We start from the raw sequence: 27,908 nt of genomic DNA on the forward strand, positions 1-27,908 counted from the left end.
CCTATGTGACAGTCCTATTTGTATTTATAAATAATACAAATGCTTTATGACAGACCATTGCAGACCACCTTGAAGGAACCCTTGACAACAAACAGATCATATGAAGAAAAAACTTGCGTTTAATGAAATGCTCCCAGGCATAGTGCCCAATATTGCCACATTTCGCCTAAAAGGCTTCATCAGGGGCATACAACCAGCTGGTGTCTAAATCAGGTTCCACCAGTCCTGGATCTGTAACAACTGGCAATCAACCAACCCAGGACTATTTCTTCAGCATTGGTGGAAGCTGTTTTTGAAACCAACTGTGCTTGTATGCCCCTCACGTAGCCTTATAGGTGAAACACAGCTACATCAGGCACTATTCCTGGGAGCATTTGCGTAAACACAAGTTTTTTCTTCATAAGATCTGCTTATTGTAGTCTGTTGCATGTTGGATATAATAGATCAGTTGCCTTGCTGTTTCCTTGAAAGTGCAGACAGAATTCCAAAAGAGGTCTCACTGGAGACTTTCACAGAGGCACCGTCACCTCCTTTTGCCTAATAACCATTGCTCTCTTGTACACCCAAATATTCTGGATTTGTCCTCAAATATAATCACCTCCAGATCCTGATATTTTATAACCAGAGAAACCTCATCTCCTATTCTGTATGATGGGGCAATTTAGTGGGAGGAAGATAACAGGGGAGTATTTTTTAGATGTGGGGCAGTGGTGGTGGGTAGTTTTTTGTGTGAGGCAGTTTGCAGAGTGGTGGAGCAGTTGCAGGAGATAGTTTTTGGTCATGGCACAGTTGGTGGGATAGTGGTGCAGTTGATGGAGAGTAATTTGGAGGGACAGAGCAGTTTATGGTAGAGCATGATAGGAGGCCTGTTATGGGTGGACAAGTTGCAGTGGATTGTTTTTCGGGGTGGGGCAGTTAGGAAGGGGATATTGGTCATGGGGCAGTTGTGGGGTTATGTTTTTTGAGGGTAGGGATGCTTTTTGGGGTACTATGGATGTTGTAGAGATAGATTTTGGGGATGGGGCAGTTTTGGGGGTTGGGCCAGTATACAGGATAGTGGTAAAATTGCATGGAACAGTTGGGAGGGCTAATTCTTGGAGATGGGGCTGTTTGTGAGAGGTTTGGGGCAGTTGAGAGGGACCTTGGTGTGATAGAGGATATTAAGGCAGTAAAACAATGTGGCAAGATGGTGGCTGTAGCCAGCAGGACACTAAGCTGCATAGAATAAGGCGTATCCAGTAGAAGAAAGGAAGTGTTTATAGCTTAGTACAAGTCTTTGGTGAGCCCCATTGGTAGTATTGTACTTAATTTTGGAGGTTATATGTCACTAAGGATATGAAAAGACTTAAGGCGGGTTCAGAGGAAGGCGAGAAAAATGGTATAAGGCTTGTGTCAAATGTATTATAAGAAGAGACTTGAATACCTCAATATGAATACTTTAGAGGAGAGGAGGGATCGGGGGAATATGATACTTAAAAGGTATTAATATGCAAACTAATCTTTCAGAGAGAAGGAAGGGGTAGAACTAGAATTCATGAGTTGAGATTGCTGGGTAGGAGACTTAGGAGCAATGTCAAGAAATATTTTTTCACAGAAAGGGTGGTAGATTCTTGGAATGACCTCCTGCGAGAGGTTGTGCGATAGAAGCAGTGATGGAATTCAAGAATGCGTATGATAAACACAGAGGAACACTATATAGAAAAAGGATGGAATCCATTAAAAGCAAAACTTAAATTCAGCCCCCAGGACCATAGGAAGTATACACAGAAAACATCATTAACCAGAGTTTTGCAATTTTAAATACTGTATTTCTCAAATATTTTCAGAACAGCCACTCTAGCAGTTGCCATCATTTTAAGTTAAATTTGTACTTGTTTATCACAGGTCTGTGGAAATCTGTGCATTTCCAGTTCCAACATTATTTAAAAGTTGCAGCCCACTAGGGGTAGTAATGATATTCAAGCATCCCTCTGTGTATAAAGCTTACCCTCCCCTGTCCCAAATAAAGGAATAAAAAGTTATTGTGGTTTAGCAGAGGTTTCTGTCCTTTGTAGTCTGATGAGATAATTCATGCTTATTTCCAGGCTCCCCCTCTTTGCCAGATAAATATCGCCACAGTCGGGAAATGGTGATGCTACTGCCGGCTCATCGGGACCGGCCAAGCAGCGCCATGTACCCCACAGCTGTCATGGAAAATGGACAGGTAACAGATTCATCGCTTCTGCCCTGTGCACCAAATACCAAGCCCCGTTTCCACAGCTGTGGTGTGCATGTGTCCAGAGGAAGCAGTTTCCGGGGCAAGGCAGCAAGCTACAGAGACAAAGTAAGAGTGTGCATGTGTGAGAGTACGTGTGCCACTCTGCACGGCTGGAATTAATGTTTGTGCAACTGAATGTGTAAATGCATGCAGATATGTAAGTGTGCTTATAGTGGTGTGTTAGTAACTGTAAGAAAATATGCTCATCTGTGTGGCTTACGGTTTCTTGTAATTTAATGTTATCGCCTTTCCTCAATTTGATAACAAGGCGATGTACAATAATATAAAATGAGGAGAAAAGAATGCCATCACATTGAAGATAGGGAAGAAGGAGAGAATAGATTGAGGTAAATCAAGGATTGCTGGGTTATGTGGAACTTTGTGGCAATAAAAGTGATTGTAAAACTTAGGAACTGAGCAAGTAAATGTGAGGGTTTAATTGCGGTAGTGAGGTGAGTATTTGTAATGGAAGTGACTGAGACCTATTTGTGTATATAACTGGTTATGAATAAAAGCATGTGTCTGTGGGTATGTTTGTAACTTTAATGTTGTATGACTTTGATGAGAGTGTATATATGGTTGTACCTAGTGCTGCCCGATACAGGAAAAAAATTTTTGATTCGATTCAGCCTATTGAATCGATTTTTCGATTCGATTTTCCTGCCCAATTGAGTGGGTTTTTTTCCAAATTGGTGGGTTTATTTTATAGCCTCTTCACCCGCTTTACCCTCTCCTACCCATACTGGTCCTGTGGTATAAACAAACAAAAAATACTTTTCCTCTCTCTGTTAAATCCTAGCTCACGTTCGCGGTCTAACACCAGATCTGGAAGGATACACATTTCAAATCTGACATATTGTAATCACAAAACAGAAAATAAAATTATTTTTCCTACCTTTTGTTGTCTGGTCATTCTTAAAATCATGTTGGTCTGGTTGTTTTCTGATCAGGCTCTTTTTCTTTCTCTAAGCTAACCATCCATCTTCCATCTCTGTCCTCCCCTTCTGTTTCCCTTTCCTCTCCCGGAGGTCTGGCATCTTTCCTATTGTTCATCTCCATCCCCCTGCAGCTGCAGCAGTGGACCCCACCATCCACAGATCCCCCATCTCTCCTTTTCTCAACTACCCTTTCATACAGCATCTGTGTCCCTGTTCCTATTCTCCTCTCCAGTACTGCCCCCCCTTGTGTCCCTGTTCCTATGCTCTCTCCATGCCCAGCATCTTATCTCTTCCCATATCCAGCTTCTTCTTTCTCTCTTCCTTACCTCCTGTATCCCCTTCCCCAGGTACAGGCTTTCTCCTACTATCTTTCCTGCCATCCTGCAGCCTGCCCACCTACTTTGGAGCTGTATTGTCCCTCTTGTACCCTTCCCCTTGTGGTCTTGCATTTCTCTCTCCCTCTCTCCATTAGTCCAGCACCTCTCCTCTGCTTTCCTCCCCCTCTTTTTGGTTTGGTCTCTCTCTTCACTTCACCCCAGGTCTGGCATCTCCCCTCCCCTCTCTTACTCCTTCCTCATCCTCCCTCTGCACAAGCCTGCCTCCCCGCCATGAAAGCATTCATCCTCCTCCTCCCTCTGCACAGTCCTGCCTCCCCGCCATGAAGGCCTGCTCTCCGTCGCAAAGGCCTGCTCCCCCTGCAAAGGCCTGCCCCCCCCCCCTGCTGTAAAGGCACTCTTCCTATTCCTCCCTGCCACGAAGGCCTGCTCCCCCCACAAGCCTGCATGTTCCCCCAGCTTCCCTGCTCTTTAAACAGCTAATACGGCAGCCTGCAGGATCACTGGTGCTATAGCGATCCCTGCAGCTGCCCATCATCCTCAGCGGCATGTTTTCTCTGCCGCAATCTTACCTCTGACATCAGAGCAGGGGCAGGACCGTAGCAGAGAGAATGTGCCGCTGAGGATGATGGGCAGCTGCAGGGATCGCTATAGCACCAGCGATCCTGCAGGCTGCCGTATTAGCTGCTTAAGGTATGAGCGGGGAAGCTTGTGGAACATGCAGGCCTTTCTGACTGATTCTTCCCCCTCAAGCAAGAGCGGCAGCGGATGTCCAGCAAGAGGCAGCGCTGCTGCTCCTGCTTTAGGAAGGCACGGGGGAAGGGTCGGTCATCGAATCAAGAGGCCAATTTTTTTTTTTTTTAATTGAATCGATTCGAATCGATTCACCTGATTTGAATCAGTGAATCGATTTGAATCGTGTATCAGGCAGCACTAGTTGTAACCTTATATTTTTTGTGTGTATTTTTGTAATGTGAATGAGAGTTCATTTGTAATAAATGTGTTTGTAATTCAGGGTGAGTGATCATGAATGTACTTTTGTTGTGATCATGAGATTTGTTGTATATTTGCATTGCCCTCTACCTGTAGCACCATGTGGGTTCTCTCAACCCACAGCATTAGTTAAGGTGTTGTTACTAGTAGATTCCTTTTTTGGTTTCATTTCCTTGTTCAATCCTCTTTCCCTCACAGCCTTCAAATTTCCAGCGTGCTTTAATCCAGCAAGTCATAGGACCCTGTAAGCCCTGCAGCGATCCCAATCTCTCTGTGGCTGAAAAAGGTAGCAATCTTCTTTCTACATTTCTACATTCTTTCTATATTTCATCACATCCCACAGCAACTTATGGCACAGGAACCAGCTAGTGCTCTGTTTGCATTTGTGTATGAGAGTTTATACATTTTTTTCCCTTCTTACATATCAAAAGGGTAATTTTATAACAGAACTTAGTCGATTCTTATAAAATTTAGTGTGTCTTGTTCTGAATGAAATTGATGTAAAATGTAAATATTTCCGACCGTACTACAACACTACGTTGTAAAAATGAATTGTTGCTATGGGATAAGCGCAGAAGCAGATGATAGTTTGTAAACACTCTCTATCAAAATGGTTTTCACTGAATTCTGATAAAGAACTTGGAACTGCTAAATGGTTACAGCAGTCGACGATTGTTGAAAGAGATCCTACAGGAGGGTTGGAACTAAAACCTATGTTGCTGCTATGTAAGATCTATGGATCGTAAGCCAGACAGTGGATGACCAGGCTCAATTAAAACTTCCCTATCCCCTAGTACCTTTCGTCTCTAATAAGTCTTAATTTGTCATAGTTTTAGTTTTACCCTCTTCTTATTTTATTTCACTTAAATCTTAAATTTTATTAGATTTCTCTAATTTTTTATATTGTAAACCGTTCAAATACATGTGATGGTCGGCATATCAAGCCATAAATAAACTTGAAACTTGAACTCACTTAGCACACAAGAGCACATTGATGTTGTACACGATCTTGTACTGAGCCAGGAGGATGCACCACAAACACACCAAAGAACTCGACAAATAGAAGCAGTAATAAGCTAGACAACTGTGGTTAGGATAATTCATGATGACAGTGTCTTAAAAAGCGTGCCCAAGAGTTAACTTTACACAATAATGAGACACGCCTGAAACGGTGCAAACAGCTTTTGACCAAGTACCCAGAACATAACATCAGCTTCATCTGGTTTACAGAGGAAAAGATATTTACAGTAACTACTGATTAACACACGGAATGATTGACTGTATATGCCTTCGACAACACTGAATTAAACCCCAAGGCACTCAACTTGTACATATATTAAAGGAAGAGGCAGTAGTAACATATAAGCTTCAAATATATAAGATAGTAAACCATACATACACACCTATATGTGTATGTGTATATGTATGGTTCGACAACACTGAAGCATAAAGTTAATGCCAAACACCTACTATGGACCAGCCCAACCTTCAGCCAATTAGTTATGGTCTTGATCACAATCTCAAAACTCAGATTCACAGATCTGTTCTTCATCGATTCTGAGGTTAAGATCAACAGTGCATACTACCGGGATGTCCTCTTGACGCAGAAGCTGTTGCCAGCGATCCATCACTTGTCACGAGACTACTTTATCTTGCACATCATGCATAGGACACTGTGGAACTAATACATTGGGGGATCCCAGACTTCGTTGGTCCAGACCTCTAGCCTGTGAATTCACCAGACCTAAACCCAGCTGATTTCTGGATCTGGATCTGGGGGTTGATACAGGAATGCATTTACCAGTCAGCAATATCTGATGTTGAAGACCTTAAACAGCACCTCATCTCTGTTTGGGCTGAACTGAAGCAGAGCATTGCTGACAAGTCCATAGATCAGTGACGGCCAAAACTGAGGGCGTGCCTTCGTGCAAAGGTAGCACACTTCAAACATCTGCTAATTGAAAAATTACTTTTTGACTTTACATTTTTCTGCAAGATATGCCGTTAAACATTTTGATGTGTTTTTATTCAGTTCACAATTCATTTTCACAAGATAGTGTTGTGGTGCAGTGGGAAATATTTACATTTTACATCAACTTCATTCAGGACATGGCGCACTAAATTTTATAAGAATCAGCTGAGTTCTGTGGAAGATATGACAAAAACCATTTTGGTGTGTGTTTTTCAGTTCACAATTTATGTTGCTACTACAGTGACATTTAATTTTACAAAGGGAGCTTATGATAAAATGTGGAAATTAAAATGAAAAGTAAATAGAGCATTTCTGAAGATTTTTCAAACAAGCTGCTTAATTGCATACTACACTTGTTTGCATATCTCTCAATAAAATCCTGTCGTTACAAAAGGTTCCTCGACAGAACCTTTTCTTTTCAGGCGGCCACACTGAATACATGGCTTGCCAAAATTGCGTTAGAAGCTTCCTCTTCTCTTGATTCAATGCAAAGAAATGCAGAGTAATGCATTTGGGGATTAATAATAGGAAGGAACCGTATATGCTGGGAGGAGAGAAGCTGATATGCACGGACGGGGAGAGGGACCTTGGGGTGATAGTGTCCGAAGATCTAAAGGCGAAAAAACAGTGTGACAACGCAGTGGCTGCTGCCAGAAGGATTCTGGGCTGTATAAAGAGAGGCGTAGTCAGTAGAAGGAAGAAGGTGTTGATGCCCCTGTACAGGTCATTGGTGAGGCCCCACTTGGAGTATTGTGTTCAGTTTTGGAGACCGTATCTGGCGAAAGATGTAAGAAGACTTGAGGCAGTCCAGAGGAGGGCGACGAAAATGATAGGAGGCTTGCGCCAGAAGACGTATGAGGAGAGACTGGAAGCCCTGAATATGTATACCCTAGAGCGGGGGTCGGCAACCTGCGGCTCCAGAGCCGCATGCGGCTCTTTTCCACCTTTGCTGCGGCTCCGGTAGTGTGTCACGCAGGCATGCAGCTTAAGTCCGGCGTCGCGGCGGGAAATAGCCATGCTGAGCAGTGAGCTCAGCACATACACAGATGAAAGCCTTGCTTGCTGATTGGTCCGGCGGCCCCGCCCCGCCGGACCAATCAGCAAGCAAGGCTTTCATCTGTGTAGTGCTGAGCTCACTGCTCAGCATGGCTATTTCCCCCGCGACGCTGGACTTGTAAGGTGCCTGAAAAAGAAGTCATCCTGGCCGGGGTCGGTGTCATGCTCCGGAGATCTACAGCCTTCCTATCTCCCTCTCCCTTCTACCTGCTTCCGGCCACATCCCCTGCTCCGCGGCTCTCTTCGGCAACTCAGCACAAGCTTCTGACGTCGGGGCCTACCCTCTGCGAGTCCCACTTGTTTCAACTTCCTTTTTCCACAAAGGCGGGACTCGTAGAGGGAAGGCCTCAATGTCGGTAGCTTGTCTTGATCACCGCTGCTGACAAGTTGCTGAAGAGAGCCGCGGAGCAGGGGGGTGTTGCCAGGTGCAGGTAGAAGGGAGAGGGCCAGATGCAGGACTCGTGGGTGAGGGAGCAGAAGAGAGAGAGAAAGAGAGAGGGGAGGGAAACAAAAGGAAATCTTTCATACTGGGCTGGGCCGGAGTGGAGGGAGGGTGGAAAGATTCTAGCTACAGGGTGCAGTAACAAAGGAAAAGGGGGGAAAGCTGAAAATGGAGATAGTGACACAAAGAAGAGAAAGGGTAAGCAGGACCTACTGAATAAGGATAGAGATACAGAGGGGACATGAAGAGGAGGTGAAATAGAGACATAGAAGTAATGCTGAAAAAGTGTGTGGGGGGAGATAAAGACATTGAAAGGGCAAATGGTGAACATGGCGTAAAGATAAGGACAGAGACAAATGAAGATTCTGAAAAAGTGGTGAGATAGGGATATAGGTGAGATGGACACAAAGAAGGGTGATGCTGGAAAATAGGTGGAATGGTAATTCTGACAGACACAGAAGGGAAATGCTGGATCAAGGAGAGATGGGGCTCAGGCTGGATGGAATGAGGAGAAATGCCTTGTTGGCCCGGAACTTCCTCTCCTACGTCAGAATTGACGTCAGGGAGCGGAATGCTGGTCAGCGCAACACTTCTGCAGGGAAAGCTTGGGACGGCGGTGGCTTGGGGGCTGTTCCCCGATTGCGGTGGCAGCAAACCGAGTGGCTTGGGGGACGGCACGGAGACAGAAAGAAGGGGGAACAGGGAGACAGAAAGAAAAAGTTGGGGGAGAGAATGAGGTCTGGAGGAGAGGAAACATACAGGAGGCTGAAAGAAAGGAAGAAAGATTGGATGCACAGTCAGAAGAAGAAAGTGCAACCAGAGACTCATGAAATCACCAAATAGCAAAGGTAGGAAAAATGATTTTATTTTCAATTTAGTGATCCTGTATATAGCATTAAGATAAGAAACAATATATGCAGTGTTAGATTTGTTTTATAATGGTTTTGCGGCTCCAAGTTTTTTTTTCTTTTTGAAAACGGGTCCAAGTGGCTCTTTATGTCTTAAAGGTTGCAGACCCCTGCCCTAGAGGAAAGGAGAGACAGGGGAGATAGGATTCAGACGTTCAAATACTTAAAGGGTATTAACGTAGAACAAAATCTTTTCCAGAGAAAGGAAAATGGTAAAACCAGAGGACATAATTTGAGGTTGAGGGGTGGTAGATTCAGGGGCAATGTTAGGAAATTCTACTTTACGGAGAGGGTGGTGGATGCCTGGAATGTGCTCCCGAGAGTGGTGGTGGAGAGTAAAACTGTGACTGAGTTCAAAGAAGCGTGGGATGAACACAGAAGATTTAGAATCAGAAAATAATATTAAAGATTGAACTAGGCCAGTTACTGGGCAGACTTGTACGGTCTGTGTCTGTGTATGGCCGTTTGGTGGAGGATGGGCAGGGGAGGGCTTCAATGGCTGGCTGGAGTAAGTCTTAACAGAGATTTCGGCAGTTGGAACCCAAGCACAGTACCGGGTAAAGCTTTGGATTCTCGCCCAGAAATAGCTAAGAAGAAAAAAAAAAAAAAAATTTAAATTGAATCAGGTTGGGCAGACTGGATGGACCATTCGGGTCTTTATCTGCCGTCATCTACTATGTTACTATGATTTTAGAAAACAGATAAAAACTCAATTATTCAATAGACTGGCAACCTAATGTATCTTATTACTTACTTATAATTTTTATCTCATTTTAAATTGTTTGTATCTTCCCACTCTAAGCTTTTAACTTTGCCAAAATTTTAGATGATTTCAATTTTTTTTTTTTTTATAATTTCTTTATTCATTTTTAAACTTACATCAAGTGTACAGTAAATATCAACTAAATAAAATACATCACTTGAAAAATTTTCAATATCATACACCAAGAAGATTTAACCCCCACCCCCCTCCCAAATTCATATACAATTAATATATACCACATGAAAATAATATCTTATAACAATCATCTATATATTCTTACTGGAAAAACAATTTTAAATATCTATTTGTACTGTATGTATAATGATTGATTGATGTGAACTACCTAGAACTCCCGGGTATGGCGGTATATAAAAATAAACTATTATTATTATTATAATACTTTTAAAGTACTTTTAGGGAAATTCTAGAAACAGTACCTAAACTTAGGTGCCCTACCAGTAAATTAATTAAGTAAATTAATCAAGTAAAGTAATCAAGTAAATTAATTAAGAAACGCAGTTTAAAATGGCCAAAAACTTCAACGTTAAAGTGCCTCAATAAAAGGTGCTGGAATTACACCTACGTAGGCACTTTAGGGCGCCTGATGCCACAATCGGCGTGGCTAATGCCGGAAGTGGCGTTAGGCGCTATAAAGCACCTACGTAGATGCAATTCACGGCAAGATAGGCACCAAAAATATAGGCCTGGAAAACCCTGTTCTATATTTCTGGTGCCTGTCTTTCTCAGAAGGCAGGATTCTCAATACAGTGCCATTGCGGAAGTGACATGTGATCGGTGGCCGCTTTTTAGACGACTGCCAATATCGGTGGTGTATAGAGAATCTGGCAGTTTCTGCAGATTTTCAAGCTACCATGCATGCAGTGAAATAAAATCTGCACTACACCTATTTGTCCTACTAAAAGAAGCAGCTAGTCGCCCACTAGCCTTTATCGTCCTTCACCTCATCCTACTGTAGACCTTCTTTCTTAATGCTTCTTATCTTCAGGGGTTAATGTTCAGCCCAAGGCAGTAAGTTCAACTAACCCTGGATATTCAATGCGAGGCTTACATGGCTTTTGGCATTGTATTCCCTGGTATGTGCTCTGCCCTGGAAGTTAACCACGCACTGACCGATATTCAGACTGGTGCCTGGTTAACTTGACACACAAAGTTAGGACAATCTCTTTGTTGTCATTACATTATACACTTAATTAGCCAGTTGTACTGAATATTGCTGCTAACTGGCTAAGTTGTGATTCTGCCCAAACTATGTCTTTGGGCCACTCTTAACGTAGCCAGTTAGGAAATGGCTGGTAACCATTCTCTATCTGAACGGGGGGGGGGGGGGGTTATTTTATTTATATTGGCCATACATATTAAATGAATTACATATTATTTAGAACATTATAAAATCAATTAAGGAGGGAGGGGTAAATTTTTCCAAATTTCTATAGGTACCATCAAGCCTATATTCTACGTCAGGGTATGTATTGGATCCTCCCAGAACTTATGGATAATGCACCGGATTGGTTATATTTAGAATGGCGCCTTATGTTTCCCCTAAATTTAGTTCATTTACCAAGTATTAGCATACCTAGAAGATATAGAGAAAATAAAATATTAATGGATACTTGGAAAACGTTGAGATTTATTGATAAATTAACACCTATCCCAATAAACAAATCAACTAATCAATCTATATGGATAAACTCCAAGATCAAAATTGGCGGAGCTCAAATCCTTTGGAAGAACTGGATAATTGCAGGCATTAGATCTTTAGACGATGTTATTTCAGAAGGTAAACTGCTGGATTTTTCACAATTGCAACATAGATTTGGTCTTAATAAAACACAAAGTTTTAAATGGTTGCAATTGAAGCAGGCCATTCAGGTTGGGTTCCCTGAATGGAAAACATTAAATAATCAATATAGTTTAAAGTTTTTATGTTTTCAAGCAGACTTCCTAGGACATCAAGCCGCATTGTGGTATAAATTAATATCTGGATACTTGAATAAAAAACCAAAAAATGGTCTAAGAGAAATTTGGAGCATTGAGATTGGACATCAGATTAATGCATCTCAATGGCCACTAATTTGGTCTTGGAGAATGGGATGTACAGTGTCAGCATCTATGAGACAAACTTGGTTCTTTTTATTACATAGAGCTTTTTGGACCCCTACACGTTTGCAAAAATTAGACAGTTCTAAGTCCAATAAATGCTGGCACTGTAATCTAGAACCAGGGACATTAGATCATTTATTGTATCATTGTCCCTATATTAAAACTTTTTGGAATTCAATTTGGCCACAAATTAATAAATTGATGGAAAATCATATTGCAATATCATATGATACAATATTATTTGGAATGATGATGAGAAAAAAAAGTCAAATTTCACCAGAAAATAACAAGCTTTTATTAATTATGACAGGGGTTGCCATTCAGCATATAACTAACAACTGGAAGAACTATAACAACCTAAATTATACATTTTGGTGGAATACAATATGTCATATATTTAAAATGGAAAGAACAATAGCAATACAAAGGGGGACATATACTAAATTTATAAAAATATGGGGGCCATTGACAAAATACTGTAATGAATAAATAGTAGGATTTTTCTTCTCCTTTTCTTCTTTTTGGGATTTTTTTTTTTTTATGACACACATAGAGGGGGGGTAAGGAAAATAATTTCTATATAATATGATATAATATATTATACAATATGTAATGTATGAATGAAAAGTAATAGAAGTGTGTGGGGGGAGTGAGAAGGGATAAAATTTATTTAGAACATAATGTATTAGATATAAAAATGTTATTGAATATTCATCAATTGTATTCTAACATGTTGTATACTTTCTGTAAAATTTGAAAATTTAAAATATTATATTAAAGTAATAAAAGGGTGGGGGGAGGGTGAGGGGGAAAATTAAATTTAGATATATAATGTATTAGATATAAAAGTGATACTATATATTTATCATTTGTATTTTAATATTTTGTACACTTTATGTAAAATTTGAAAATAAAAAATAATGGGAAAAAAAAAAGAACATTATAAAATATGAATATAAATATGATATGTTGTACTTAAAGTGTTCATAAAGGTAAATCAAGTGTGTATTTATAAGATCATGTAAATTTTTTTGATACACTTGTAATATGAAAAAATGAATAAAGAAATTATTAAAAAAAAAAAAAAAAAAAGGAAATGGCTGGTAAGTGGAGATTGATAAGTGCCACTGAATATTTGCAGCTAGCCAGGGTTTAACTGGACAGGAGCTTTTCCTGCCCAGTTAAACTTCTTTGAATATCAAGACCCTCATTTCTGGTCTCTGTTCCAGTGCAGCCTCAGGCATCTTGACGCATTCCTCTGTTTCTTTCAGCTGTTCCAGCAACCCCCAGTAGCTGGAGTCTGGATAGTGGGACCCGAGAGACTCTGCCATTCCTCTCTACTCATGTTGGCAGCATCTTGGCCCCTCCTGTACCTCCTCGAAGCATGCTGCATGGTAAATAAAGTTTTTAATGCCTACTTAGGAAAATATTGAGCCCTTTCTCTGGAGGGAATAGAAAAGATCATCTTTTGTTTAAAAGATGGCTGTAGTCAAGAATAAATATGTGGAAATAAGGGGCAAAATGCAAGCTGTAGGTAATATTTTTCATTGGACTAATTATGTATTTTATTTATAAATCTTTATTCATTTTCTTATGTTACAACAAGTGTTTCAAATAAACTCATTAGAAACTTGAATATACACACTTGATTAACTCACATATTAACATCAAATTTAACATTTCTTTAAAAAATTAATATTATATAAAGTTATAATATTATACAAGAAATCTAAATTTATATAATTCTTATTGAATATAATAATCCCTCACCCCTCCCTCCCTCCCAATCAGTAATACATATAATCCACTTTATTGTAAATTCATTCTAATATTGATATAGTATGTAATAATCTGAAATAAAATCCCACCCCATTTCCCTCTAATCAAAAATCTTATCATGGGAAAAGTTAATCATTCATTACAGAAATCTGTTAACGGTCCCCAGACTTTTTGAAATTTACTCACATAGCCTTTTTGTGTTGCAATGGTGAGTTCCATTTTGTATATATGGCATACAGAATTCCACCAAAAATTGTAGTTTAACATATCATGTTTTTTCCAATTGTATGTTATTTGCTGCATTGCTATTCCAGTTAAAATAAACAGAAGTTTGTTGTTGCTTGCCGAAATTTGACTTCTTGCTCTCATAGTTGTGCCAAATAAAATAATATCATATGTCAAGGCTACCGGATTTTCCAACATCCTATTGATTTGAGGCCAAATTGATTTCCAGAATGATAAGATGAATGGACAGTAGAATAAAAGGTGATCTAATGTCCCGACTTCAACATGACAGGGCCAGCATCTATTAGACTTAGAACTATCTATCTTTTGTAAACGAACAGGGGTCCAAAAAGCTCTATGTAAAAGAAAAAACCAAGTTTGTCTCATAGATGCTGACACCGTACATTTTAACCTCCTCCAAGACCAAAGTCGTGGCCATTGAGATGCAGTAATTTGGTGCTTTATCTCAATGCTCCAAATGTCTCTAAGACCATTTTTTGGTTTTTTATTTACAAATCCAGATATTAATTTATACCACTGTGCGGCTTTATGATCTGTTGAATCCATCTGGAAACATGTATTTTAAGATGATGCTTGAAAATTTGCCATTCTTCATTAAGTCAGTGAAGAAACTGTGCAGTCACCCTGGGTTTAAGTAGTACAAACTGTTCTAGGTACTTTTAAACTAGGACTGCATGTTAATTGCATTTAACGCCGCAATTAACATGTTAATTATTAATTGTGATTTTAAAAATTAATTGTGATAATTAATCGCAAGCAGCCCTTCTGCCTGCCTGCCTTAATCCCCTCCCTTCCCCCTGCACAGACCAGTGTCTCTCCTTCCCAGACCCTGACCTGACTCCCAATCCTGACCCCAGCATTGGCACTCTTAGCAAATCAATATTCAGTTCTACAGCCAGTGGCAGCCCTATTGAAAGGCTGCCTGTGGCCTTCATCAGGCCTTCTCTCTGGCCCCTGCCCCCTTCTAACATCATTTCCTGTTTTGAGAAGGGGGTGGACCAGGCCAAAGAGAGGGCCTGGTGCAGGCCACAAGCAGTCTTTCAATGAGCTGCAAGGCTGAAGATTAATATACAAAGATAAAGGGTGCTGGTGCGAGGTCAAGATCAGCAGTTGGGTCTGGGTCTGGGAAGGAGAGATGCTGGACCATTTAGGGGGGGAAAGGAGGGGAGAGTTTGACCTGGGGGCTAGGGGTAAAAAGAATTGGAGCTGGGGAGGAGGATAAAGAGTTGGACCTGTGGGGGAGAGGGAGAGAATTGGACCTGTTGGGGAGGGAGAGAGAGAATTGGACCTGAAGGAGGGGGGTGGAGAAAGAGAGAGTTGGACCTGAGGGGGAGAAAGAAAGAAATGAAGATGCAATATGTGTTCAGTGGCTGAAGGGGTAGCTGAAGCCCAGTCAGACAAAGAAATCTGCTGCCTGAGTTGCCCTCTTCCTCCTCATACTGCCTCAGCAGCAGAGAAGTAAGCAGCATACCTCTAGCCACTGACACTTGCACTCCCCAACCATGCTCAGTTCATCCATGAACTGAGTATGCTCTGGGAGTGTGCATTGATGAATGGGGACACACCACACTTCCCTGGTCTTGAGGCAGCACAAGGATGAAAGAAGCAGCTTTGGGAATGGATTTCTTTGACTGGCAGGGCTTCAGCATCCTAACCAGCAAAGGAATGATACCTAATTTGGGGAGGAGAGAGAGGAAATGTGTGGCCCCTCCTATACCTCCCCATGGCCTGCTGAATATGCCCCATCTTAATTGTGCAATTAATTGTTATTAAAATACTTGATTGAAATGTAGCCCTATTTTAAACCACTGAGCTGACAGACCCTGTATACAAATTCAAACCTGTGGAATAGTTTCTCATTCCAGGCCGCTAAATTGAATACGTGGCTTGGAAAACCAATATTAGAGGCTACTTCCTATTCCGATTTTAGAAAATCGTTAAAGACACGTCTGTTTGACAGGTTTACATCTTAGCTGTGTTACTGTTTAACTCATCCTTGTCTTATAATTGACTGTACTTTTATGTCTTTTTAATTACATTGATTGTATGTATTTTTTCTTTGTTGTGAACCGCTTTGAACCTTTCTGGTATAGCGGTATACAAAAAAATAAATTATTATTATTATTATTATCAGATAACTTTTACTACCAAGAGGTTTACTTCTGATGATTATGTACCTGTAGAACATAATGGGCATAGTTTTCAGCCTGAGGGCCAGTTTGGGGTATGAAGTAATTCCCAAATTAAGAAGCAGGGTGGGAAGTTTGAGAAATGTAGGACACAATCTGATGAGGACCAGCTAGCATGATCTGATGAGGACCAGCCAGAACGCCTTCAGCAATGGCAGATCCTGTTTGACGAACTTGATGCACTTCTTCAAGGGAGTAAACAGGCAGATAGACAAGGGCGATCCGGTCAACATTGTATATCTGGACTTTCAGAAAGCATGAACGACTACTTCAGAAAACTGCGAGCCATGGAATTAAGGGTGAAATACTCACTTGGATCAAAAACTGGCTGGAGGATAGGAAACAGAGAGTGGGGGTAAATGGACAATGCTCGGACTGGAAGAGCATCACCAGTGGGGTGCCGCAGAGCTCGGTGCTTGGGCCCGTGCTCTTCAACATCATTATAAACGATCTGGACATTGGTATGACGAGTGAGGTAATTAAATTTGCGGACGATATGAAGTTATTCAGAGTAGTGAAGACACAGGGGATTTGCGAAGACCTGCAACGTGACATAATCAAGCTTGAGAAATGGGCATCGACATGGCAAATAAGGTTCAGTGTGGATAAGTGCAAAATGATCCATTGTGGTAACAAAAATCTCATGCACGAATACAGGATGTCCAGGGCAGTACTTGGAGAGACCTCCCAGGAAATGGACTTGGGAGTTCTGATCGACAAGTCTATGAAGCTGTCTGCGCAATGTGTGGTGGCGGCGAAAAGGATGAACAGAATGCTAGGAATGATTAAGAAGGGGATCACGAACAGATCGGAGCCTTGGTGCGCCCTCACCTGGAATACTGCATCCAGCACTGGTTGCCATACATGAAGAAGGACACGGTACTACTCGAAAGGGTCCAGAGGAGAGCGACTAAAATGGTTAAGGGGCTGGAGGAGTTGCCGTACAGTGAGAGATTGGAGACTGGGCTTCTTTTCTCTAGAAAAGAGGAGACTGAGAGGGGACATGACCGAAACATTCAAAATATTGAAGGGAATATACTTAGTAGATAAAGACAGGTTGTTAACCCTCTCCAAGGTAGAGAGAACGAGAGGGCACTCTCTAAAGTTAAAAAGGGATAGATTTAAGCATTATCTTAAAATACAAATGTAAGGAAATTCTTCTTCACCCAGAGAGTGGTAGAAAATTGGAACGCTCTTCCGGAGGCTGTTATAGGGGAAAACACCCACCAGGGATTCAAGACAAAGTTAGACAAATTCCTGCTAAACTGGAATGTACACAGGTGAGGCTGGACTCATTTAGAGTACTTATCTTTGACCAAAGGGCTGCCGCGTGAGCGGACTGCTGGGCACGATGGACCACTGGTCTGACCCAGCAGCGGCAATTTTTATGTTCTTATTATAAATATATTATCTTAAAAACGCTATTTTTTTCCTCAGCTGTTCCCCTGACCTCCACCTCTCTCCTCTCCAGCTTTAATCCCAAATCTTGCTTTTCTTCTGATCTTGCTTCTCCCTTCTCCTCCAGCTCTCCCCCAATCCTTTTAACTTTTCTTCTCCATCTTCAGGTTTTCCCTTGATCTTGCGGAAGTGTGGTGGTGATGGGGGACTTCAACTACCCGGGAATAAACTGGAGTATCGGGCACTCAAACTGCATGAGGGAGACCAAATTCCTGGAGGTCACGAGGGACTGTTTCATGGAACAGCTGGTCATGGAACCAACACAGGGAGATGCCACTCTTGACCTAATCTTCAACGGACTAGGGGGGCCCGCTAAGGAGGTGGCGGTACTAGCCCCACTAGGAAACAGCGATCACAACACGATCCAGTACAGGCTAGAAATTGGATCATCAAAGGTGAAAAGAACTACAACGACAGCACTTAACTTCAAAAAAGGGAATTATGAGGCCATGAGGAAAATGGTGGGAAAGAAACTCAACGACACCGCAAGGAAGATGGAGTCCGTAGAAAAAGCCTGGACCCTAATCAAGGGCACGGTGCACGAAGCACAAAACCTGTGCGTCCCCAAGTTCAGGAAAGGGTGCAAAAAAAATAGTACAAAAAACCCAGTGTGGATAACCAATGCAGTGAAAAAGGCGATAAGTGACAAGAAGGCATCATTCAATAAATGGAAAAAGGACCAAACAGAGGACAACCAAAAGGAGCATAAAAAACACCAAAAGGAGTGTCACCGAGTGGTTAGGAAAGCAAAAAGAGAATATGAAGAGAGACTGGCGGGGGAAGCAACAAACTTCAAATCATTCTTCAGGTACGTCAAGGGGAAGCAACCAGCAAGGGAGGAAGTGGGACCCTTGGGTTATGGAGACAGAAAGGGAGTGGTAAAAGAGGAAAAGGAGATAGCTGACAGGTTAAATGAGTTCTTCACGTCAGTTATCACGAGGGAGGACACAACCAACATTCCGGAACCCGAGGAGATCGTAAAAGGAGATCAGGATGAAAATCTGGTCCAACTAGAGGTGAGCAAGGTGGATATCCTCAGGCAGATAGACAGGCTAAAGAGCGACAAATTGCCAAGTCCGGACGGCATTCACCCAAGGGTACTCAAGGAACTAAGGAACGAAATAGCTGAGCCACTCCGACAAATATGCAACCTATCCTTAAAAACTGGAGAGATTCCAGAGGACTGGAAAATAGCAAATGTCACGCCCATCTTCAAGAAAGGCTCAAGGGGAGACCCAGGAAACTACAGGCCGGTGAGCTTGACCTCGGTCCCGGGAAAGATGATGGAAGCGCTGATTAAAGACAGCATCTGGGAACACATCGAAAACAATGGGCAGCTAAAGTCGAGCCAGCATGGCTTCTGCAAGGGCAGGTCATGCCTCACGAACTTATTACACTTCTTTGAGGGGGTGAACAGCCAGGTGGATAAAGGGGAATCCATAGACATCATTTACCTTGACTTCCAAAAAGCCTTCGACAAGGTACTACACGAAAGACTGCTAAGGAAGCTATGGAACCACGGGGTGCAAGGGGAGGTCCACCGATGGATCAAAAACTGGCTGGCGGATAGGAAACAGAGGGTTTGAGTAAAGGGCCATTACTCAGACTGGCAATGGGTCACGAGCGGAGTTCCACAGGGGTCGGTGCTGGAACCGCTCCTGTTCAATATATTTATTAATGACCTGGAGGCAGAAACAAAATGTGAAGTTATTAAATTTGCGGATGACACCAAACTATACAGCAGGATCAAAAACATGGAGGGCTGCGAAGATCTCCAAAAAGATCTGACAACACTGGAAGAGTGGGCCAAAAAGTGGCAAATGAGCTTCAACATAGGGAAATGCAAGGTCATGCATGTGGGGAAAAATAACCCGATGTTCACTTACAAAATGGGGGGATCACCGCTAGGGGTGAGCAACCTTGAAAGAGACCTGGGAGTGATGGTAGACACAACATTGAAGGCATCAGCGCAGTGCGCCACAGCCTCAAGGAAAGCAAACAAAATGTTGGGTATCATTAAGAAGGGTATCACGACCAGGACGAAGGAAGTCATCCTGCCACTGTATTGTGCAATGGTGCGCCTGCACCTGGAGTACTGTGTCCAGTACTGGTCGCCGTACCTCAAGAAGGACATGGCGGTACTTGAGAGAGTCCAGAGAAGAGCAACTAAACTAATAAAGGGTATGGAGGACCTCTCATATACTGACAGACTGAAAAAGCTGGGGCTTTTCTCCCTGGAAAAGCGGAGACTTAGAGGAGACATGATAGAAACCTTCAAGATCATGAAGGGCATAGAAAAAGTAGACAGGGACAGATTTTTCAAATTATGGGGGACCACAAGTACAAAGGGGCACTCAGAGAAATTGAAAGGGGAAAGGTTTAGAACAAACGCCAGGAAGTTCTTTTTCACCCAAAGGGTGGTGGAAACATGGAACGCGCTACCGGAGGATGTGATAAGCAGGAGCACGCTACAGGGCTTCAAAGAAGGTTTGGATAGGTACCTGGAGAACAAAGGGATTGAGGGGTACAGATAGGAGTAGAGGTAGGTTATAGGGATAGGATTAGAGGATTAGAGGTAAGTTATAAAATTAGTCAAGGACCATTGTTCAGGCAAGTAGGCCTGATGGGCCGCCGCGGGAGCGGACCGCAGGGCAGGATGGACCTCTGGTCTGCCTCAGCGGAGGCAACTTCTTATGTTCTTATGTTCCCTGGATGCACTGTTTTTTTTCTCTCCACAAACTCTTAGCCAGGCAATTTGGCATCTCTAGCCAAGTGAAAATGTGCACCCTGATTCTATCCACTAAACCAGGCATGTCCAACAGGTAGATCGCGATCTACCTGTAGATCGCAGAGGGGTCAGAGTTAGATCGGCAGCCCCACTTAATCTGGCTGGCCCAGAACGTCCTCTCCGACGTCAGAATTGACATCGGGAAGAAGGCTTCTGGGCGCAATTAGAGTCAGGCAAGTAAGCAGAGGAGCAGTAGTGGTGGACCGGGGAAAGTTTAAATCGGGCCTGGAGGGAGGCTTTTGTTTTCCGCGGTAGGGGGGGAAGGAGGTAGGCAGGCAGGCTGGCTGGCTGACATTGGAGACAGGCAGGCTAGCTTTGGGGGAGGCAGGCAGGCTGGCTGGCTTTGGGGGAGGTAGGCAGGCTGGCTTTGGGGGAGGTAGGCAGGCAGGCAGGCTCTGGGGGAGGTAGGCATTCAGACTGGCTTTGGGGGAGGTAGGCCGGCAGGCTTTTTGGGAGGGGTGGGACAAAGGCTTGGAAGGCAGTGAGAGGACATAGGAAGGAAGGAGAGAAAACGGCAGAGAAGGGGGGGTTGTAAGTAGAAGAAAGACTAGAGAGATAAAGGCCTGGACCAAAGGGGAAAGACAGGAGGCAGAAGCAGGACTTTGGGAGGTGCAGATAGAGGGGGAGAGCCCCTGAGGAAGAGCAGAGAGAATCAAGATCATAACAGAGGAGGGAGAGAGAGAGAGAGAGGGAGACCTGGAACAAAGGTACAAAGGAGAACTGACACTGGATCTGGGGGCACTAAGGACATAGGAAGGAGGCACTGGGGGCACTAAGGACATAGGAAGGCACTGGGGGCACTAAGGACTGAGTGCAGAAAGAAATGAAAGATAGGATGCACAGTCAGAAGGAAACGCAACCAGAGATTCATGAAATCACCAGACAGCAAAGGTAGGAAAAATGATTTATTTTCAATTTAGTTTTGAGAATTTATATCTGCTGTCTATATTTGCACTATATTTGTCTATTTTTCTGAGGTGACATAATTGAAAACCCCCCAAATATAAATGATAATTAACATTTTCTCTGCGTATAGGGTGCTTTGTGTTTTTTTAAATTTTATGGTTACCATTATGAAATAATAAGATATTGTGTGTACATGAAAAATGAATGGAAGAAATTGGGGGCGGGGCTAGGCTGGAATTGGGGTGGGGCTGGGATTGGGGTGGGGCTAGGGCGGGGCTGAGGTGGGGCTAGGGCGGGATTAGGGGCGGGACTGAATATTAATAAACTTTAAATTTTCAATACAGCATGGAATTTTTATGCTTCCAGGCAGATTTTCTGGGTCACCAGGCCGCACAGTGGTATAAAGTTATTAGTGAATTGGTTAATAAAAAACCTAAAAATGGTCTTAGGGATATTTGGAGCATTGAGATTAAACATCAAATTTTGGCATCTCAATGGCCACAAATTTGATCTTGGAGAATAAGATGTACACTGTCAGCATCTATGAGACAAACTTGGTTTTTTCTTTTGCATAGAGCATTTTGGACCCCTGTTAGATTACAAAAATTAAATAGTTCAATGTCTAATAGATGCTGGCATTGTAAGCTTGAAGTAGGGACTTTGGATCATCTTTTATTTTTCTGTCCCTATATATTAGCCTTTTGGAATTCGATCTGGGATCAAATGAATTCTTTATTAGATAATCCTGTAGCATTAACTTATGATACTGTGATATTTGGCATATCTATGAGGAAAAAGAGTCAGATATCGGCAAGTAATAACAAACTTTTATTGATTATGACAGGAGTTGCCATGCAACATATTACTACAAATTGGAAAGATCACACAAGACTTAATTTTAATTTCTGGTGGAATTCACTATGTCACATATATAGAATGGAACGTTCAATAGCAATACAAAATGGAAATTATAAAAGGTTTAATGAAATATGGGGACCATTGACATTGTTTTGTAATGAATAAACACCATTTTCTTAACATTATTTATGATTGGAAGGGAAAGGGGAGGGTTTATATAAATGAAAAAAAATAAAAATAAAAATGTAAAAAAGAAATATGACAAAGATTGATTCAATTAAATAATTGTATGGAAAGGGAGGAGGGAAGAAGGGTTTAGATATATATACCTTTGTTATGATCTTGATAGATTTATCAAGTGATGTTAGTAAATCTATGTATTACTTATATTGTGCACTTGCTGAAAGTTTAAAAATGAATAAAGAATTATAAAAAAAAAAAATAGATGTCCCGTTTTGATGAAAAAAATAAATGGTCACGTTAGTTATGGCTCTTCCTCTCTGAGCCCTCTCTTCTTACCCAGCTCTGTGTCTTTTTCAGCTGCTGCTTGGTAGATATAGCAGACTCCCCATTACAACTAGTATCTTTAATGAGAGCAACTACCCTGGCTTGCTCCATCCTTCTTTCACTTGCTGTGGTTTCCATGATCTATTAGAATCCAAGTTATGATGTCAGCTTTTACCCTGGTTACAGATGGACCCTCTCTCCAGCACCTCTATTGTTTGGTTTCCTGAGAGCTGACAGCCTGTTCTCCTGCATCAGACACTGATCATGATGGCTGTCTGTCTGAAAAACATAGACTGCAATTATAGGAGATTAAATGTTACTGTCAGTTGGATAGCAAAGCCTTTCGTAGCCCAAAAATCCTACTCCCAAACCCATATGCAATGTTTGCTACCAGTGATCTTTGATACAGTCTCTTTGTGTCTTTTTGTCCATCCACAGCTAAATATGTAGCTATTTCTCCTTGGTCTTCTAATGCTCTGTTAATATTGTGTTTCTTCTGTCATGTAGGTCATTACTCTATGCATTTTGATACCTACCACCACTCACTCAGTGACGCACCTCCAGTGCTGCCTGCTCGGACGTTGCGCAAGGTAATGATTTTCATAGATAAAAATCTACTAAACTCAATAGTCCCTTCCTAACCCCTGAACACCTAGAAGCCTCCATGCACTTGAATGCTGAGCTTACAGTATAATTTGAAGCTGTTTGTTCATCAATTCCATTTCTTGCTCTGAATGAAGTAAAATTTAAATTAAAAAGTACCTAACCCAGAAGCTGATTTTGAAAGGGCCCCTATTTTTTGCTGCTGAAGTATGGCAAAATTTCAGCTGTACTTAGGTTTCCTAAATATAAACATTACTGTAACTTAATTTGGAATACATATACTTAAGTGGTCTACCTCATTAGCACATGCTAATGGCATTAAGGTGTGTTAGGGCTTCTGACTTTAGATTTTATTGGAAAAACTCTAGAAAAAAATAACTTCTTTATCACCTCTCCAACCTGGTATATCTTCACTGATAGATAATAGCTCACTTTGACCAGCAGGTAGAGACTGAGACCAAACTTTGGTTGTAGTACTAGAGAGTTGTATCCCCTCTAGAAAATCAGTCTTTGCTCAATCTCTCAGCAGGTGAAGGTGAACTGTGCCAGTTTCCCTTTATTTAGGGCTGTTGGAATTTGTATAGCGCTCCTTGTCCCCATTCTTGTGCCAGACTAAGCTTGGGGGACCCTGTTTGGGATCTGCCCAACCTCAGGGTGTTGCATTCACTGGGAGAAAGTGTTCATTGTGCTCCAGACGCGAGGCAAGCGGTGTGTAGGCCACCGCAAAGGGGAATCTTCGTCGGCATCGGGTGCTGACATTCAGGGATCCCCTTCACGAGTGCTTTGCTCACTGGCAGCTGACAACGGGGAAGCCCGGGCTTCCTCGTCTCCCACACAGAGATTCCTCCAGCTAAGGTTTCCCTTACTGCCAGTGATGCTGGGGACTCCCTTACTGCTGCTGCCAGCTTGCAAGCTTTAGCAGCTGGGGCAATTCAGGCCTCTCAGCCACTATAGGCCTCGGGGGTTCCGTTTTTGGCGGGCTCTGCTCTGTTTTTATCGGGAAGCACCTCCATGTTTTCTGTAGCCTCAAGTGACCTTTCACCTGTTTTGGAGAGACGGGACAGGTTTCTGCCGGGTCCCCGGCTGTGGCATGGAGAGACGGGACAGGTTTCTGCCGGGTCCCCGGCTGTGGCAGGGAGGCCCATTGGGCCGCCAGGTGGTTTTCCCTCTGATTTTGTTTTTGCCTTCTGTAAGGCTTATTTTCAGGCTGATTTCCAAAAAGCCAAGATGAATGGACAGTAAAACAATAAATGATCTAAAGTCCCTGTTTCGAGATGACAATGCCAACATCTATTAGACTTAGAGCTATCTAATTTTTGTAAACGAACAGGGGTCCAGAATGCTCTATGTAACAGAAAAAACCAAGTTTGTCTCTTAGATGCAGACATTGTACATTTCATCCTCCAAGACCAAATTCATGGCCATTGAGACGCAGTAATTTGATGCTTAATCTCAATGCTCCAAATGTCCCGAAGACCAGTCTTTGGTTTTTTATTCATAAATCCAGGTATCAATTTATACCACTGTGCGGCCTGGTGATCCAGGAAGTCCACCTGAAAGCTTACGAACTCTAAACTATATTGATTATTAAGATTTTTCCATTCAGGAAGCATCTCTTGAAAACATTTAAATATGTAACATGTGCCTAAGTGAGTCGGTGCTAGTTTAAAGAATTGCCCTTTATAAGTTTATATGAAATATGAGCAGAAAAATAACTTTATTAGAATAATTAGAGCCAAAGCCTGAGCAGTGAGCTATCGCATGGGCCAGGGGTAGGCAAACTCATTAGTCAAAAGAGCCAAAGATCAGAAATACAACAATTAAGATACCGTTTGGTGGAATTCAGTTTGTCATATTTATAAAATGGAAAGAGTGCTTGCTATTCAGCAAGGAAATTATCATAATTTTAAAAAGATTTGGGGAGCCATTGATTATATATTCTAATGATCAGACACCTTAAACACCTTGTTATTATATAAGATACAGGTAGGGTGGGATTTGGAAATATGATATTTGCTAATTGGTTTATTATTAATGGATGGGGTGGGTGGGGAGAGATTCTTTAATCTTTAATGATTATAAGTAAGAATGTCAAGTGATTTGTAAAAATTTTTGATTGAATATTATACACTTGTTGTAAGATATGAAAATGAATAAAGATTTAAAAAAAAAAAGAAAGATTTCTTTTGAGAGCCATACCCCATGCCCGCTTGCGCTACGAAGGTTTCGTCAACCCGACTGACACTCCGCTCACCCACACATAGTCAAAATCGATTTGTGGCAGAGCCTAGAGAATGACATGGGGAAAAAATTTGCCTCTGTCCCTACGAGCTCGGCCCCGTCCCCACAAACCATCTATTTCCATCCACACAAGCCTCGAATAGTTTTATACTGAACTTATTATATTAAAGTATAAAAAGAAACAATATTCTGTACAATTGTCAATTTATAAATCAGCATCTTCTCCCCACTCTCTCTTCCCCATTTCCCTTCAGCATCCTCAGCCCACTCTCTCTCCACTTCCCTTCAGCGCACACACATAAAAACAATCAAGCAATTTTATATAATTTTCATTCTTTTCGTTTATAGAAATTAAAATCTAAATAATGCTAGTCACATAACAAAACATGATTTTACAAAAATAATTCCCTGCACAGTCAAGCCTGTGAGGATTACTAGATGGCTTTCAGCAGCTCCCCTCCCCCTTACCTTCTTGGCCAAGTCAAAATAATCTACCAATAATAAAATTTTTAAAAAACACAAAGCTATTACTTATTATGACTGGAGTCACCATTCAGCAGATTACATTTAATTGGAAAAATTGGAATAAATTACGTTATAGTTTTTGGTGGAATTCACTGTGTCGTGAAGATGGAAAGAATGTTAGCTTTGCAGAAAGGAAATTTTAATAAATTTCAGGAGGTTTGGAGACTATTTTTTTTTTTTTTTTTTAATATTTTATTTATAAATTTTTCATTCTTACAATAATTTAATTGTACATAAAGCTTAAATTAATACATGAAAAATTATGATTCTAAATAATTCATCTTATCATATAAAATATAACCCTCCCCTTTTTTCATTTCTTATTTCCACATAATATACATTCCCCTCCCCACGCTAATATAACTATTACTAATGTGCTATGAAATCTGATCGTTGGAATAGCGGGTCAATGGTTCCCAAATTTTCTTAAAATTATGAATATTTCCCTGTTGTAATGCTATTGTTTTTTCCATTTTGTATATATGACAGACTGAATTCCACCAAAATGTATAGTTTAATTTGGAATAATCCTTCCAATTTTGAGTTATTTGTTGCATGGCGACCCCTGTCAATATTAATAATAGTTTGTTATTGTTTGCTGAAATCGGACTCTGAGTTCTCATTGCTGTACCAAATAGTATAGTATCATATGAGAGTCCTACAGGATTTTCTAATAATTCATTAATTTGGGGCCAAATTAATTTCCAAAATGCATTTACACAGGGACAATAAAAAATTAAGTGATCTAACGTCCCAACTTCTACTCTACAATGCCAGCATCTATTAGATCTAGTACTATCTATTTTTTGTAAACGCGTAGGGGTCCATAAAACTCTATGTAACAAAAACATCCAAGTTTGACTCATAGATGCTGACTTTGTAGATCTTAATCTCCAGGACCAAAATCGTGGCCATTGAGACTCAGATATTGTCTGACCAATCTCAATGCTCCAAATATCCCTAAGTCCAGTTTTCTTTTTTTTATTTAAAAATCCATTTAACAATTTATACCATTTTGCGGCTTGGTGACCCAAGAAATCCGCCTGGAAACATAGAACCTGCAGACTATATTGAGTATTAAGCGCTTTCCATTCAGGGAACCCTGCCTGAATAGCTTGCTTCAATTGCAACCACTTAAAATATTGTGTTTTATTTAATCCAAATTTATGTTGCAATTGTGAAAAACTAAGCATTGTTCCTTCTGAAATAACATCATTCAATGTTCGTATACCTGCAATTATCCATTGTTTCCAGACGATTTTGTATCCGCCAATCTTGATCCTGGAGTTTACCCAAATGGATTGATTTAATGATTTAGCAATTGGTTCTGGTGATAGATTACTAATATATCTTAATGTCTTCCAAGTATCCAACAGAATTCTGTTATCCTTATATCTTCTAGGCATGTTTATACTAATTAGATGTTCTAAATGTAGTGGGAACAGGAGTCGCCATTCTAGATATAGCCAATCTGGTACATTCTCTATGAGATCTGGGAGGATCCAATACATACCCTGTCTTAGAATATAGGCTTGATGGTACCTATAAAAATTTGGAAAATTTACCCCTCCCTCCACAATTGGTCTTTGTAAAGATACTAAAGCAATTCTGGGTCTTTTCCCAAACCAAACAAACTTTGTAAGAATATTATTTAACTTTTTATAGAATGACCCCTGAAAAAATATTGGTATCATACTCATTTGATAACAAACCACAGGCAACATCATAATTTTAATTGTTTGGACTCTTCCCCACCAAGAAAGATGTAAAGGATTCCATTGCTCACACATTTCTGTTATTTTTTTTAATAAAAGTTTTTCATTTTCTTTGACTGTATCTTCAATTGTATTTTTGATAATAATTCCTAAATATTTTAATCCTTCTTCTTTCCAAATAAATGAATATGAATCAAATAATCCTTTGGTACAGTGAACATTAATTGGAAGAATTTCCGATTTACTCCAATTAATTTTATATCCAGAAAATTTCCCAAATTTCTCTAGAAGATTAAGTAAACTTGGAA

At 41.2% G+C, this 27,908-nt stretch overlaps 1 protein-coding gene across 3 annotated transcripts in view; it reads left to right on the forward strand.

Moving 5' to 3' along the window:
* Positions 1 to 27,908, forward strand: part of DOCK3 (dedicator of cytokinesis 3) — a 694,894-nt gene that overhangs the window by 654,433 nt on the left and 12,553 nt on the right. For 2 of the 3 annotated variants that reach the window (XM_033926008.1, XM_033926006.1), the window contains exons 49-52: positions 2,085 to 2,323; positions 4,722 to 4,809; positions 13,057 to 13,179; positions 23,024 to 23,106. In XM_033926008.1, the coding sequence (XP_033781899.1) occupies positions 2,085 to 2,323; positions 4,722 to 4,809; positions 13,057 to 13,179; positions 23,024 to 23,106 (533 nt within the window). The remainder of the gene's footprint in view (positions 1 to 2,084; positions 2,324 to 4,721; positions 4,810 to 13,056; positions 13,180 to 23,023; positions 23,107 to 27,908) is intronic. The other variant, XM_033926007.1, reaches the window with a different exon arrangement.

The sequence above is a fragment of the Geotrypetes seraphini genome, chromosome 17 (genome assembly GCF_902459505.1).
Source record: "Geotrypetes seraphini chromosome 17, aGeoSer1.1, whole genome shotgun sequence".
NCBI classification, from domain to species: domain Eukaryota; kingdom Metazoa; phylum Chordata; class Amphibia; order Gymnophiona; family Dermophiidae; genus Geotrypetes; species Geotrypetes seraphini.